Source organism: Capsicum annuum, unplaced genomic scaffold (genome assembly GCF_002878395.1).
Source record: "Capsicum annuum cultivar UCD-10X-F1 unplaced genomic scaffold, UCD10Xv1.1 ctg1716, whole genome shotgun sequence".
Lineage (NCBI taxonomy): Eukaryota > Viridiplantae > Streptophyta > Magnoliopsida > Solanales > Solanaceae > Capsicum > Capsicum annuum.
In genome coordinates this window covers 466507-478471 of record NW_025822807.1, presented here as the reverse complement: position 1 = coordinate 478471, position 11965 = coordinate 466507, and the positions used below count along the sequence as shown (strand labels likewise).

At 32.8% G+C, this 11965-nt stretch overlaps 1 protein-coding gene and 1 pseudogene across 1 annotated transcript; one reads left to right on the top strand and one right to left on the bottom strand.

Annotated features, from left to right (window-relative positions):
* Window positions 1-5592: 5592 nt before the first annotated feature.
* LOC124890432 lies at window positions 5593-9605 on the bottom strand (annotated as a pseudogene).
* Window positions 9338-11947, top strand: LOC124890426 (pentatricopeptide repeat-containing protein At5g66631-like). Its single transcript, XM_047402275.1, has one exon. The coding sequence runs from the start codon at window positions 9687-9689 to the stop codon at window positions 11646-11648; it is 1962 nt and encodes a 653-aa protein (XP_047258231.1). The 5' UTR covers window positions 9338-9686; the 3' UTR covers window positions 11649-11947.
* Window positions 11948-11965: the final 18 nt, after the last annotated feature.

Genomic DNA, 11965 nt, shown 5'->3' with positions numbered 1-11965 from the left:
GGGAAATGATGGCTTTTCTCAATAATAAATCTTACCATTGATATAGCAAATTTAGTGCAAGAGAAAAATTATCATAAGTTTTGAATTTGTGCCTATACCATTTTTCCATAACAGTTAAAATGATATCAAATTAGTAATTGCCATAATTTTATTTTTTTCAACTTGTTGCATGTGTTTTGTTTTAGAAATAATATTTTGTTTGAACAATTTGTTATTATTAAAGGGAAACTATAATTGCAACTACTTCAAATGTGAGGCAAAAATTTATGATTTATTATAAAAATTTATCCCATATAATTGTCCAATTAGTTTAGGGTCTAAAGTAAGTTTTGACTACAAGTTGAGGGGGGAAATAATGGCTTTTCTCAATAATAAATCTTACCATTAATATAGCAAATTTATTGCATGAGAAAAATTATCATAAGTTTTGAATTTGTGCCTATACCATTTTGCCATAACAATTAAAATGATATTAAATTAGTAATTGCCATAATTTTTTTTAACTTGTTGCATGTGTTTTGTTTTAGAAATAATATTTTGTTTAAACAATTTGTTACCATTAGAGGGAAACTATAATTTCAACTACTTTAAATGTGAGACAAAAATTTATGATTTGTTATAAAAATTTATCCCAACAATAAAATTATGAATATATCATTTACTTGTGACAAATAATTCCTACAATTCTTAAAGCAAAAATATCAACTTAGCTATTTTACTTCACATAATTTTTTTGTGGTGGCTAAAAAGTATTACTATTGCAAGGATGATTTTAAATGTGCGGCAAAAATTTATGTAGCTAGTTATACAAAATTTAATGTATCAATAAATTTGTAGTTGTTTGAGTAACTATTACCACAAATTATTATAATTTGAAGTAAAAATATCTATTTGGCTATTTAAAAAATTTATTGTGGCTAAAAGGGATACTATTGCTACAATAACATTAAAAGTGTGGCAAAAACTTATAATTAGTTACAGAATTTTACTATACTATAACCTTATAGCTATTTGGGTAATTATTGTCACACATTATTATAATTTGTAGCAAAAATATATATTTAGCTACAACATTTTGCTTCAAGTAATTTATTATGGATAAAAGACTACTTTTACAACAGTAACTTTAAATGCGTGTCAAAAACTTAAAATTAGCTATAAAATTTTACTGTAGCAATAAACGTGTAGCTATTTGAGTAACTATTGCTATAATACTTAGCAATTATAGCAAAATTGAGGAATTAACTTGAGAAAATACCCAATTACCCCCCTGAACTATACCCAAAAGGATTATGCCACACCTTAACTTAAAGGGGTCATATTATCCCCCTGAACTAATTAAAAGTGGAATTTTCACCCCCTTAGTACCTATGTGGCACATACATGGCACACACGTGTGCCTACGTGGACACTTCAATTTGTTGTGCCACGTGTGTGCCACGTAGGCACTAAGGGGGTGAAAATTCCACTTTTAATTAGTTCAGGGGGTGCTAGGTCCCCCTTCAAGTTGAGGTGTCGCATAGCCCCTTTGGGTATAGTTCGGGTGGGGGGTGGGGGGGGTGGGGGGTAATTGGCTGTTATCTCAATTAACTTTGCTAATTTATTTTTGTAGCTAGAAAATCTTGCGAAATTGTAAATAGCCACAACATTTTAATTTATGTAGTTGTATTAGGTATTAGCCACAATTTTTAAATAAGTTGCTAAGAATCCGTATCACTATATACTTATTGTTGTAGTGGCTACTCAATAATGGAGTCTTTGAGATATTGAGAAAGTGGTATAGGCATATTCTTGAAATTGATCTTAAATATTGTAATACTAGTGTGCCCGTGCCCGTTCTATGCACGGGAGAAGATATGTTTGCAGGTAAAACAGTTATGTTTCATAACTGGATTCACTATAATTTTTTTATCAATAATCCACTCGAATGTGTGCAATGGTGTTTCATATCTTAGAGTTGGTGGTTGTATGCGTGCATCCATTATCAAATATGTATGAAATAGCTGAAACATATCTTGCTAAAGGGGATATATGCCATTTATTTGACTGCATAGTATATTAAATAATCCATAGGTCTGTAAGGGACAACACCACCAAAATAAATTTCTCGGTCCACATCTTCAGTGTTTTATCAGAATTTTGGTTAAATTGGTCACAATAAATCCATTGCAAGTGTTAATCTGTCATTATCACAGTACACACAGAAAGTTAATTACCTTAGTGTCTATGACAAATTGTCAAAAATATTTAGTAGTCTATAGAGGTTCTCAAGGTGCTTAAACACAAGGTGAGATGCAAGAAACTCACAGCGGAGGGAGGGGGGCACCTGGATGCTGACACATAACCCATGGCACTCCTGTATCCAAAGATGTAGCCACCGATGCTTCCCAGTTGACGTAAGGTTTGGAACGAGCACCATAATAAGGCTCAACATCACCATTGTCATACTCATTTTTCATCCACTCAAACAATAATGAAGAGTGAGTAACATTAGACTCGTTTCTTAGTAGTCCGAATATAGTAAATCACAATCAAAAGCTAACCTAAGACAAGATAACTAGCTCACCTGAGATGCATAAAGATTTTTTTACTTGATCATGTCACTAACTTTGGCCATGAAGCGTTTCATTTGAGCCTGAAACTGGAGTCCCATATGTCAATGAACTCCAAAACCAGTATCCCAAGAAAAATACTAAAAAGCATAAGGAGAAAATCACCTTGAATAGTTAATTATCCGTTCGAAATTCAATTCCAGGAATGAAATGCAACCAGAGAGGAAATCCAGTGTCTCAAATTAGATAAAAAACCATCAATTATCAGTAAGACAAAATGCATAAATTACAAAATTGCATAAAAGAGTATAGAGCTACCTATAGTTCCATTCTGCATAAACAAGAAAGAAAGAATAAAGATCTGAAAGAGCATAAACTTTTGATAGCTTTTGTCTTTCATAGGAAAGTATAAATAACTTCAATCAAATTATATGCAGAGGGGTAAATTCGATCTTCCATATGACATATGAGACCTTTATTAAGATATCTTCTATCAATTCTATTCATATTATCATAAAATGTACCTGCATGTTTGCAACTCATAATCCTGTATTTTTTTTTAGTTTATTACCTTTGGTTGCTTGACTTCTCTCTCTTTGTAAATTGTTTCTAAAGTAGAGTCAGTGAGTTACCAACCTAAGTTTATACTTATAAAACAAACAATTCCCAGAACTTACCTCTAATAATCAATGTAATTTTTTGCTTTCTTTCCTGAGGCAACAATGCTCGTTGGGGATACTTCTCTTCCAGACACTGCCCAAGAAATCTTACCAACAACATAGTAATGATAAAATTTACACGCTCAAATGGCAGAGTACAAGAAAACCATATCATTATGATAGAAAAGAGTCAGCAATTACTGCATCTCCATCAACCGGCGTGGGCACATATGCAAGGGGATTCATCTTCAAGTATTCATTCCACACATTACAAAGGCCAAAAATAAGAACCAAATTTCAAAAAAATTCTACAATAATCTGTCTAACACCCCCAAACCTAATTTCTCATCTTTGATCCCAATTGATTACAATCAGCTTCTCCATATAACAGTCTAACTAACACAGGCACACACTCCCCCAATAGTATTTGCTTGGATCATATACAAACATAGTTGATATAATATTTTCTACTTTGCATTATCTAACACAAGAAAATACGAAAAAAAAAACTTATTTTCCAAAAAAATACTTTCCATCATACCAAACACATCCCAAGTATAATTTTCTTGTAACTTGCGACAATAAAAAACTTTCAACTATCCAAAAACTTACAGAGATGAAAACAGTAAGTAATCGAATTTTTTTGGTAATTGGTAAGTAATAATAAAAGGCAAAAAGTAAGTAGATATGTGGAAACAAAATAGTTGTGAGTAGTTTTTTTTGGTAAGTAATAATATAAAAGGCAAAAAGTCAATAGAGACGTGGAAATAAAATAGTAGTGACCTGATTTTTTTTTGGTAAGTAATAATAAAAGGCAAAAAGTAAGTAGAGCAAAATAGTAGTGAGCTATTTTTTTTATAAGTAATTATAAAAGGCAAAAAGTCAGTAAAAATGTGGAAATAAAATAGTAGTGACCAGATTTTTTTGTGATAAGTAATAATAAAAGGCAAAAAGTAAGTAGACATGTCACATGTGGAAACAAAATAGTAGTAAGGCAAAAAGTAAGTAAACAGTTTTTTTAAGTAGAAGTAGATACGTGGAAACAATAGTCTTTTTCAGATTCTATCTATTAAATTGAAAAAGAAGAATCCAATGTCAAATTGGATTATTTCAATTATTTGGTCCATCGATCTAGAAATTTGCAAAGTTACATTTGTGCATTAACTGCGAAAATGAAAGATAAGTGTTAATAATGATACTCCACTACATTAGTAAAATATGAACTTTCGCATGGAACTCATGTCCGAGCTAGTGGCAATCCATGCGTCTCACATGCAGACTTCAGAATCTCTAGAACTTCAGGTAATGCAGCTTGGTAGCTCAAATCACATACCTGATAAAAATATCTCATTTATCATGCTGAAAAAATTTATTCAAAAATGCATTAGTTTGCAAGTTCAAACCAATTACCTTGGCATCATAAAAGGTTGAAACTTCAGAAGTTGAGAGATCAACAACCTATTAAGAAGTAAGAAGTTTGGGAGAATTTTAGAAAACTGGACCCTCGCTATACTTACCAAAGTATGTACAAATAAGCAATTGAACAAAAGCAAGACTCATGCACACCAAAAACAAACACGAAAGATCATGATAAACAGAATACATCTTAGAGACAATCTGACCCCTAAACAAGAGCAGTAATGAAGATTAAATGAAGGACAAAAATATCGAATGATAAGAGAAACTAACAAAGTGAAAGATATAGGAAACGACTAATAGTGGAGCACATAATATTTCAGATCTTACGAAATTGCAACTTAACTATTATCGTTTCATTCTCAGGGATAAAGAACTTTACTATGTAACTTCTATCTTAATATTCATTCGTTTAGGGATTGATGTTTCAGCCTGAAGTATCGTGAACTATATTTTTATATATAAAACACATAAAGATATAGTAATAGTTTCAAAGCATATATGCACAAATTATATACTTAACACTGAATAAACACATGCATACATAGTTCCACTACTTAGCTAAGTAGGTAACAAAAGAAATTAACGTGAATAAGGGAATAGATAGATTCCAAGAGATAAAATAACACAAACCTTAAGGGCTTCGCACACACTTTCAAGCTAAGTTGAAGGCTTAAAATACTTAGTTGGGTAAGTGCAATGATCTACACATATTTCTTGTTTTCAACTTACTTTTTATAGGTTACTGATTTGGTCAAATGTTCTAATCTTGATTGTCTCAGTAGGATGCTGGTTATTTGGAGCAGTTTTATAGAGTAGGGATATAGCAATTGATGGCTAAAATTGGATTAAGATTGAAAACTTTGTTGATAAAACTCTTGAATTCTACAACGGGCTTAGAATCTATACTCAAATGGATAACAAGCATGTTCCGCAATATTCCAGATATAGAAAGTTTGCATCTGTCACCAGCCAAGGAGTAGAAGGTTCAAAAAATCCATCCAAATGTAAAGACCATTCTTAGCTTGTCTGAAATAAGCAACCCTTAGATCCCCATCCACATTGACAGTAATCTACAGAGAATCATTAAAGGAATTTAAAGAGCATAATTGCGGTATAAGAAGAAAAGGAATCACATACCTAACTATATAACATAATTTAACGTAATCAAGTCTTGGCAAATGATGCATCATTACTGCATGTTTCTGTATATCATTTAAGACACTCAGATCCACGATATACTTCCCTCGAGACTCTTCATACAAATCAACCCTCTCTCCAAATTTTTCTCTTTGAATATGAAGTTTGATATACCACATCACATTTAGAAGCGACCTCCAACAAATCATCACTTTCTTCCCAATGAACCCCCATTGATGTCAAATTATCCTTGATGTCATCCTAAAATGAATCCGTAACAATTCGTCTATTATCAAATAAAAATAATACTGTGTAATTACATTTGAGTTTAAAGAACAAAAGTTTATTAAATTGAATGAGAGGTAATGCTAATTACCAGCTTAAGACAATCAAAATTTCATCTTTTCTCATACCTTCATTTTAACCACATCAGGCGATACAAAGTAAATTTTCACATCTTGGTACTTCGCAAGCAAGTGAGCAACTGAACAAACTGTTCTCTCATAAGCTAGATCACCACCAATGACAACTTTTATACCATCAAGTTTTCCTATTTCTCATTCAATTGTGTACACATCTAGAAGGGCCTGTTTCAGAATTAATGAGGACAGTTTTGTTGCCGCAGTCAGACAAGAAAAAAAAGACCAAGAAGACTATGTATATGCCATTGATATGTTCTGTTGCAGTCAGACAAAAAATGCATTCCTAGATAAATATCATATGTACTCTATTATGTAGTTTCATCCAGTTAAGTCTCTATATACTATTTAGAGTTTGTTATGAATTATAACGGAAGACAAACATTCTAAACACATGACAGTGATATTTACATAGTTAAGACTTAAAAACTATGTTATTAGTGAGCTCCAGAAACTCAGCTGTAATGCATTATCTAAACAAGTTACTGTTTCATAGTCTATATCTGTTAAAAGGGGAAGGATAGAACAATATCCCCACACAAGCTTAGAATGAGGAGAAAAAACTTATCATGAAGCAACTTAACTTTTCCTGTTCGATCAATTTCAATAGGATACTTAAGAAGGTAGTGTTTCATTTCAGTGACTTCATTAGCCATGTAGCCATTTGTGTTTACCAAATACTCTCATCCGTCTCACGCATTCAAGACTTTCTGGACGTTCAAAAAATTGCTCTATAGTTGTCGTGTGCTTTGCCCACAGTGACATTCTATATCCGTATATCTTCAGTCGAAATGTGATAGTAACTTAATGACACATTTTTACTACTTGAAAAAAATGCATTGTAAGAATGGTCTGAATATTAGTTTGTTGCATTAATCCGAAGCAGATATTGTTGGACATCTAACTTTCAAAATAAACTTTGAGATATTTACTCAGTAAAAAGGAACAAAACAATTTGGAAATCATCCTTCTTTAGTACAGTGAAAAAGAACCATTAACACCAAGACAATTGTTTTTCATCTCCAACTATTCAGATTTCCATATTACTGATGCAAAAACACCACTTACTACATTTACACGTCTACAAGTTATCTGCAGTGAACTGGTGGAAATCTACTAAACAAACTCTCTACATAATCAAACTCAGCTTTTCTATAACTACACCGCCTAACGACGACAAACATGAAAAAGGGTTAATTCCTTTTTTTCTCTGAACAAGAAAGTAATCGTAAAAATTTTAAAAAATAAAAAACCTTTCAAATTGAGTGGTTTTCGGACACGGAATGCACATAAGCTCCTCCAATACGAATATAGCTTCAACTTCTTTGACTCCTCTCACTTTATTCATCAATAAAAAAAAATGATTAAACAAAAAAATTAGCCCTAAAAACTATTGTTACCTTTAGGAAAAGAAATAGCCCTATCATAAAACAACAACAATTACAGAGGTTTAACTTTCATTTAAGTTATCAAAAACAAAGCTAATTACAGATCCTAATATAAAAAGATCAAAACTTTAACTAATTAGTATCACAGAACAACACTAAGAAGATATCCAAAGGATAATTGAATTAGTTAGTACCATAACAATATTAATTACAGATCTAGAGAAAATAGATTAAAACTTGAATTAATTAATTTGTATAATAGAACAATAATAATAACAGATTTGAAATAAAAGGATTAAGGCTTGAAATAGTTAGCATCATGTATCATATATATAACAAACATCAAATGAAAACTTGCTCCACCATCAAAGATGCACTTACCAAAAATAAATCATGATGGACTAATGAAAATTGAGATTAAGAACATGAATTTTGCTTGAAGCTTGTGTTTTGGTTTCAAGGTGCGTCGGGAATACAGTGGAGAAAAGGAAAAACAGAGAAAATGGAGATGAAAGAAGATTTTAGGAAAGCAAAACAGTAGAGGCAAAAGACACGGTAAAGTGTCATTGATTGGAGGTTTTAGTTACCAAAATACCCTTACTATTGGTGTTGTTGACGAAAATATCCTCAAATAAAACAAAATAGTAATAACCAAAGTTTTCATTTATACAAAAGAGTAAAAAGAGTATGATGTTTTTGCCCTTGTAGCTCTTTAAAAACTAACATTACTGAGAGCAATCGATTTTAATAACAAATATTGATTCAATGTCTCTATTCACATTTACAGTAAAGTCCAATAAAATTTCATAAATTTCTCTTTTTAAAGTAACTAGTATCCTTAGAAATGAAATGGGCAGTGTCCTTAATTCAATTAAGTTATGGTCTTGTGAAGTAGAGGAAACCTCCAAAACAAATCAAGCTCTTTTGAACTATGAAATCTCATCAAAGTAAGCATCAACACTTAGAAATGAAATAGAGAATTTAATATATACATGATTCAAGAAAGGTAGCCTGGTGCACTAAAGCAGAGGACGACTATTCGAATTGGACAAGAAAATCAAGTTTGATGATCGGGTTTTAAATGAACCAAAAAAGGCTGATAAATGAGGTGATTTTTACATTGACTGACCATGTGATCTTTTTTTTTTTTGGGTCCATGTGGTATGCTTGGAGTCATTCTGTTAGAGAGAGATATTTTTGAGTCAAAAAAATTAACGAAGAATATTTTTACTTCATTCAGATAGTGCGATAATATTTTTGACCCTTTTTCATAAGAATAATTTATTCTTAAAGCATAAATTTAACAAATATAACTTGTATCTTAGGGCGTAAGCTGAGTAAGTAATAAGTAATTAAGTATAGCTTATAATCTGTATCTTAGGTCATAAGCTAAGTATGTATAACTTGTAACTTATGTCTTGATATAAAATTCACTAGATATAATTTGTAGCACAATTTTCATCATTGAACTTATGTTTTGGGATGTAAGGTGTACTATCGAACTTGTTGGCCTTGTGCTTTGTCTTATTATTATTACTCTCTCTAATTTTTTTTATTTGCTCCTTATATTTATATATTTTTTAATTGCTTTTTTTTATTTTTAAAAAATAATTTGATTAAAATCTTTGTATTATATTCTTATTCAATAAATGTAATAAATATTGATTTAAAAATAAATAAAATTTAATTAAAAAGATATTGATAAAATTACTTTTAATTTTATAGAAATAAAAAATATACTAGAAGGTGTGCGCACCGCAAATAAAGCAAATAAGAAAGGGAGGGAACACTATTTTTTTCGTTGGCCATTTTTTTGTTACTTAAAATCTTAATAATTTCGTACGGCAAAATTTATTAAGACCTGATACTTCGAAGAAGCAATCGCAGTTAATAAAGTCAAAGAAAACTCACCGGGAATCTTCCTCTTTGTTGATCTAACCACGGCGGAGTCTTTTGTTTCTGCCAATTCTCGAAGAGTTGTCCACGCACACCAACTGTTTGATATTTTTGTCGCATGAAATTTTGTCCCATCAAGTTTTGACTGCACACCAACTGTTTGATTTTTTTTCCCTTTAAATTTACATTCTTGCTCAGTTTTTTGTAGCTTGTTATATGTACTTAAGCCAGTTCTACAAAACAAACAACACATTTAATTATTTATCTCTGCATTTTCGCCGTTTCTTAGGAACCCAATATGTGAATAAGGTAGCCGTGTACTTCCAAAGAGCGAGACTTATCGATTCAATAAGACTCGCTCTTCGGTCTAATTCTTCTGATAATCTTATTACCAATCTCCAGAATCCTTCTTTGGACTCTTTTGTAGTAACCAAGTCACTTCAATCAGCTCCCTCTCCCAATTCAGCTCTCCATTTGATTGAATGTCTCAAAAAAATTCCCCATTTCTTGCATACCCATAACACGCTTTATGCATTAGCCAAGATTCTTGCTAAGGCGCGGGAAACTGCTAAACTCAATGCCCTTATTAATGCCATTAACTCGGGGAAGTTTGTTAACGCTGCACGTGTTAGTTACATGGATCAAATGCGATGGTATGCAATTAGTAGAGAGTTTGATGAGGTTGTCCGTGTGTGGGACGAGTGGAGGACAACCCTTAAAAAACATCCATGTACTGAGTCTTACAATATTGTAATGGGATTATGTGTTCAGGAGGGTAAGGACAGTGATGCTGTGAGGGTATTCCATAGGATGATTGAAGAAGGGGCACTTCCGAATTGTAGGACATACACTATTATAATTGAGCATCTTGTTAGAACTAGAAAGTTGGATTCAGCTATTGAGCTTTACCATATGTTGCCTCATGTTAGGATCAAACGTACATTAAAACAGTATTCTGTCCTAGTGGAAGCATTCACTATTTCGAATCAGTTGGATGTTGTCAAAGTTTTGCTTGATCAGATGAGGAGTGACGGAATATTGCCTGTTCGAGCTATGCTATGGTCATTGCAGCAGATGCAGAATGCTGGTTATGATGTGGAGACAAATGAATTATTAAGGGACATGTTACCGGATGGGAGGATTAAGAAGATTGGTTACTCTATGGACAGTAGTGAAGACGACAGTGATGATGAAGATGAAGAGATTGATTGTAACCACACTGATGCTGTGGATCAACCTCATCTGAAACCATGGTTAGATCCAGCTTCTTTAGCTAATGCTTTGCAGAGCTGGGGTGCTGAGGAGGTGTCAGCTCTGGAGGATGCAAAATTAGTTTGGACAACTAGGTTGGTGTGCAAGATGATCAGGAGCTTCAAGTCAGCAGAAACAGCTTGGCAGTTCTTCTGCTGGGTTGCTCGTCAGCCAGGATTCACTCATGATATATACACAGTTTCAAGAATGATCACCAGATTAGCTCGCCATGGATGTGTAGACTTGGTTGATCAACTTTTGTCTAAGGTTGAAAGAGAGGGCATTCAATTGTCATTCAGCACGATCCGGTTAATTATTGATTTTTATGGTATTTCTCGTAATGGTGATCCCGCCCTAAGGGTTTTCAAAAGTATTAAAATGATTTGTGGTCCAATATCTAAAAGCAGTCAGTTGCTTCTGTACTCATCTGTTCTAAGGACTTTGGTAAAAAGTAATATGAATTCGGATGCCTTACATATTCTCGAAGAAATGAGTTTACTAGGAATTGTTCCAGATTTGCAAACATATTCTGGACTAATGAACCATTTTGCTCTTCATGGAGATATAAAAACTGTACAGAGGCTTTTCGGAATGGTCAGGCAGAGCGGTATAGAGCCTGATGCTTATATGTATAAAGTTCTCATTCATGCTTATTGTAAATGTGGAAGAGCTGCTCTTGCACTCAGGGTTTTTGAAGACATGAGGAACTTTGGGTTGTTGCCTGATGCTAACACTAAACAATTGCTCGTCAAGAGTCTCTGGAAGGAAGGCAAGTTCCGAGAAGCTGCTTCTGTAGAAGAGAAAACTGAGGAAATAAGTGATGCTCTTCCCATTTCTTTACCCGGACATATGTTCACAGTGAGCTCTATTGATCTTTCAAGAGTCTATAGCATTTATTCCAATGGTTTCCAATCAACTTGTAGTTGAACGACTATGTCATTGATTGGGATGTAGAGCTAAAATGCCTTTTCACCGCAAATTAGCAAATGGCTTCCTCTATATTTCAGGTCAACATCATGAAGTCAACTCTCATCAAGGAGGTCTGACGACATGTCCGTAGCATTCTGATTATGTTGATAGGAAATGGAAGTGTTGATCTTTGTAACATTGTTGCTAAAAATTGCAATGGTCAACTCGACTTTTACTTGGCATCCGAGTAAATGTCCTAGTTGTCAACAATGTAGCTGTTTTACTAATATAAGATGGTGATATTGCAAGTTCACTCATTTGCTAGGGTTTAGCTT

Coding starts and splice junctions, on each gene's coding strand:
- LOC124890426 (XM_047402275.1), top strand. CDS start 9,687: ATGTACTTAAGCCAGTTCTACAAAACAAACAACACATTTAATTATTTA.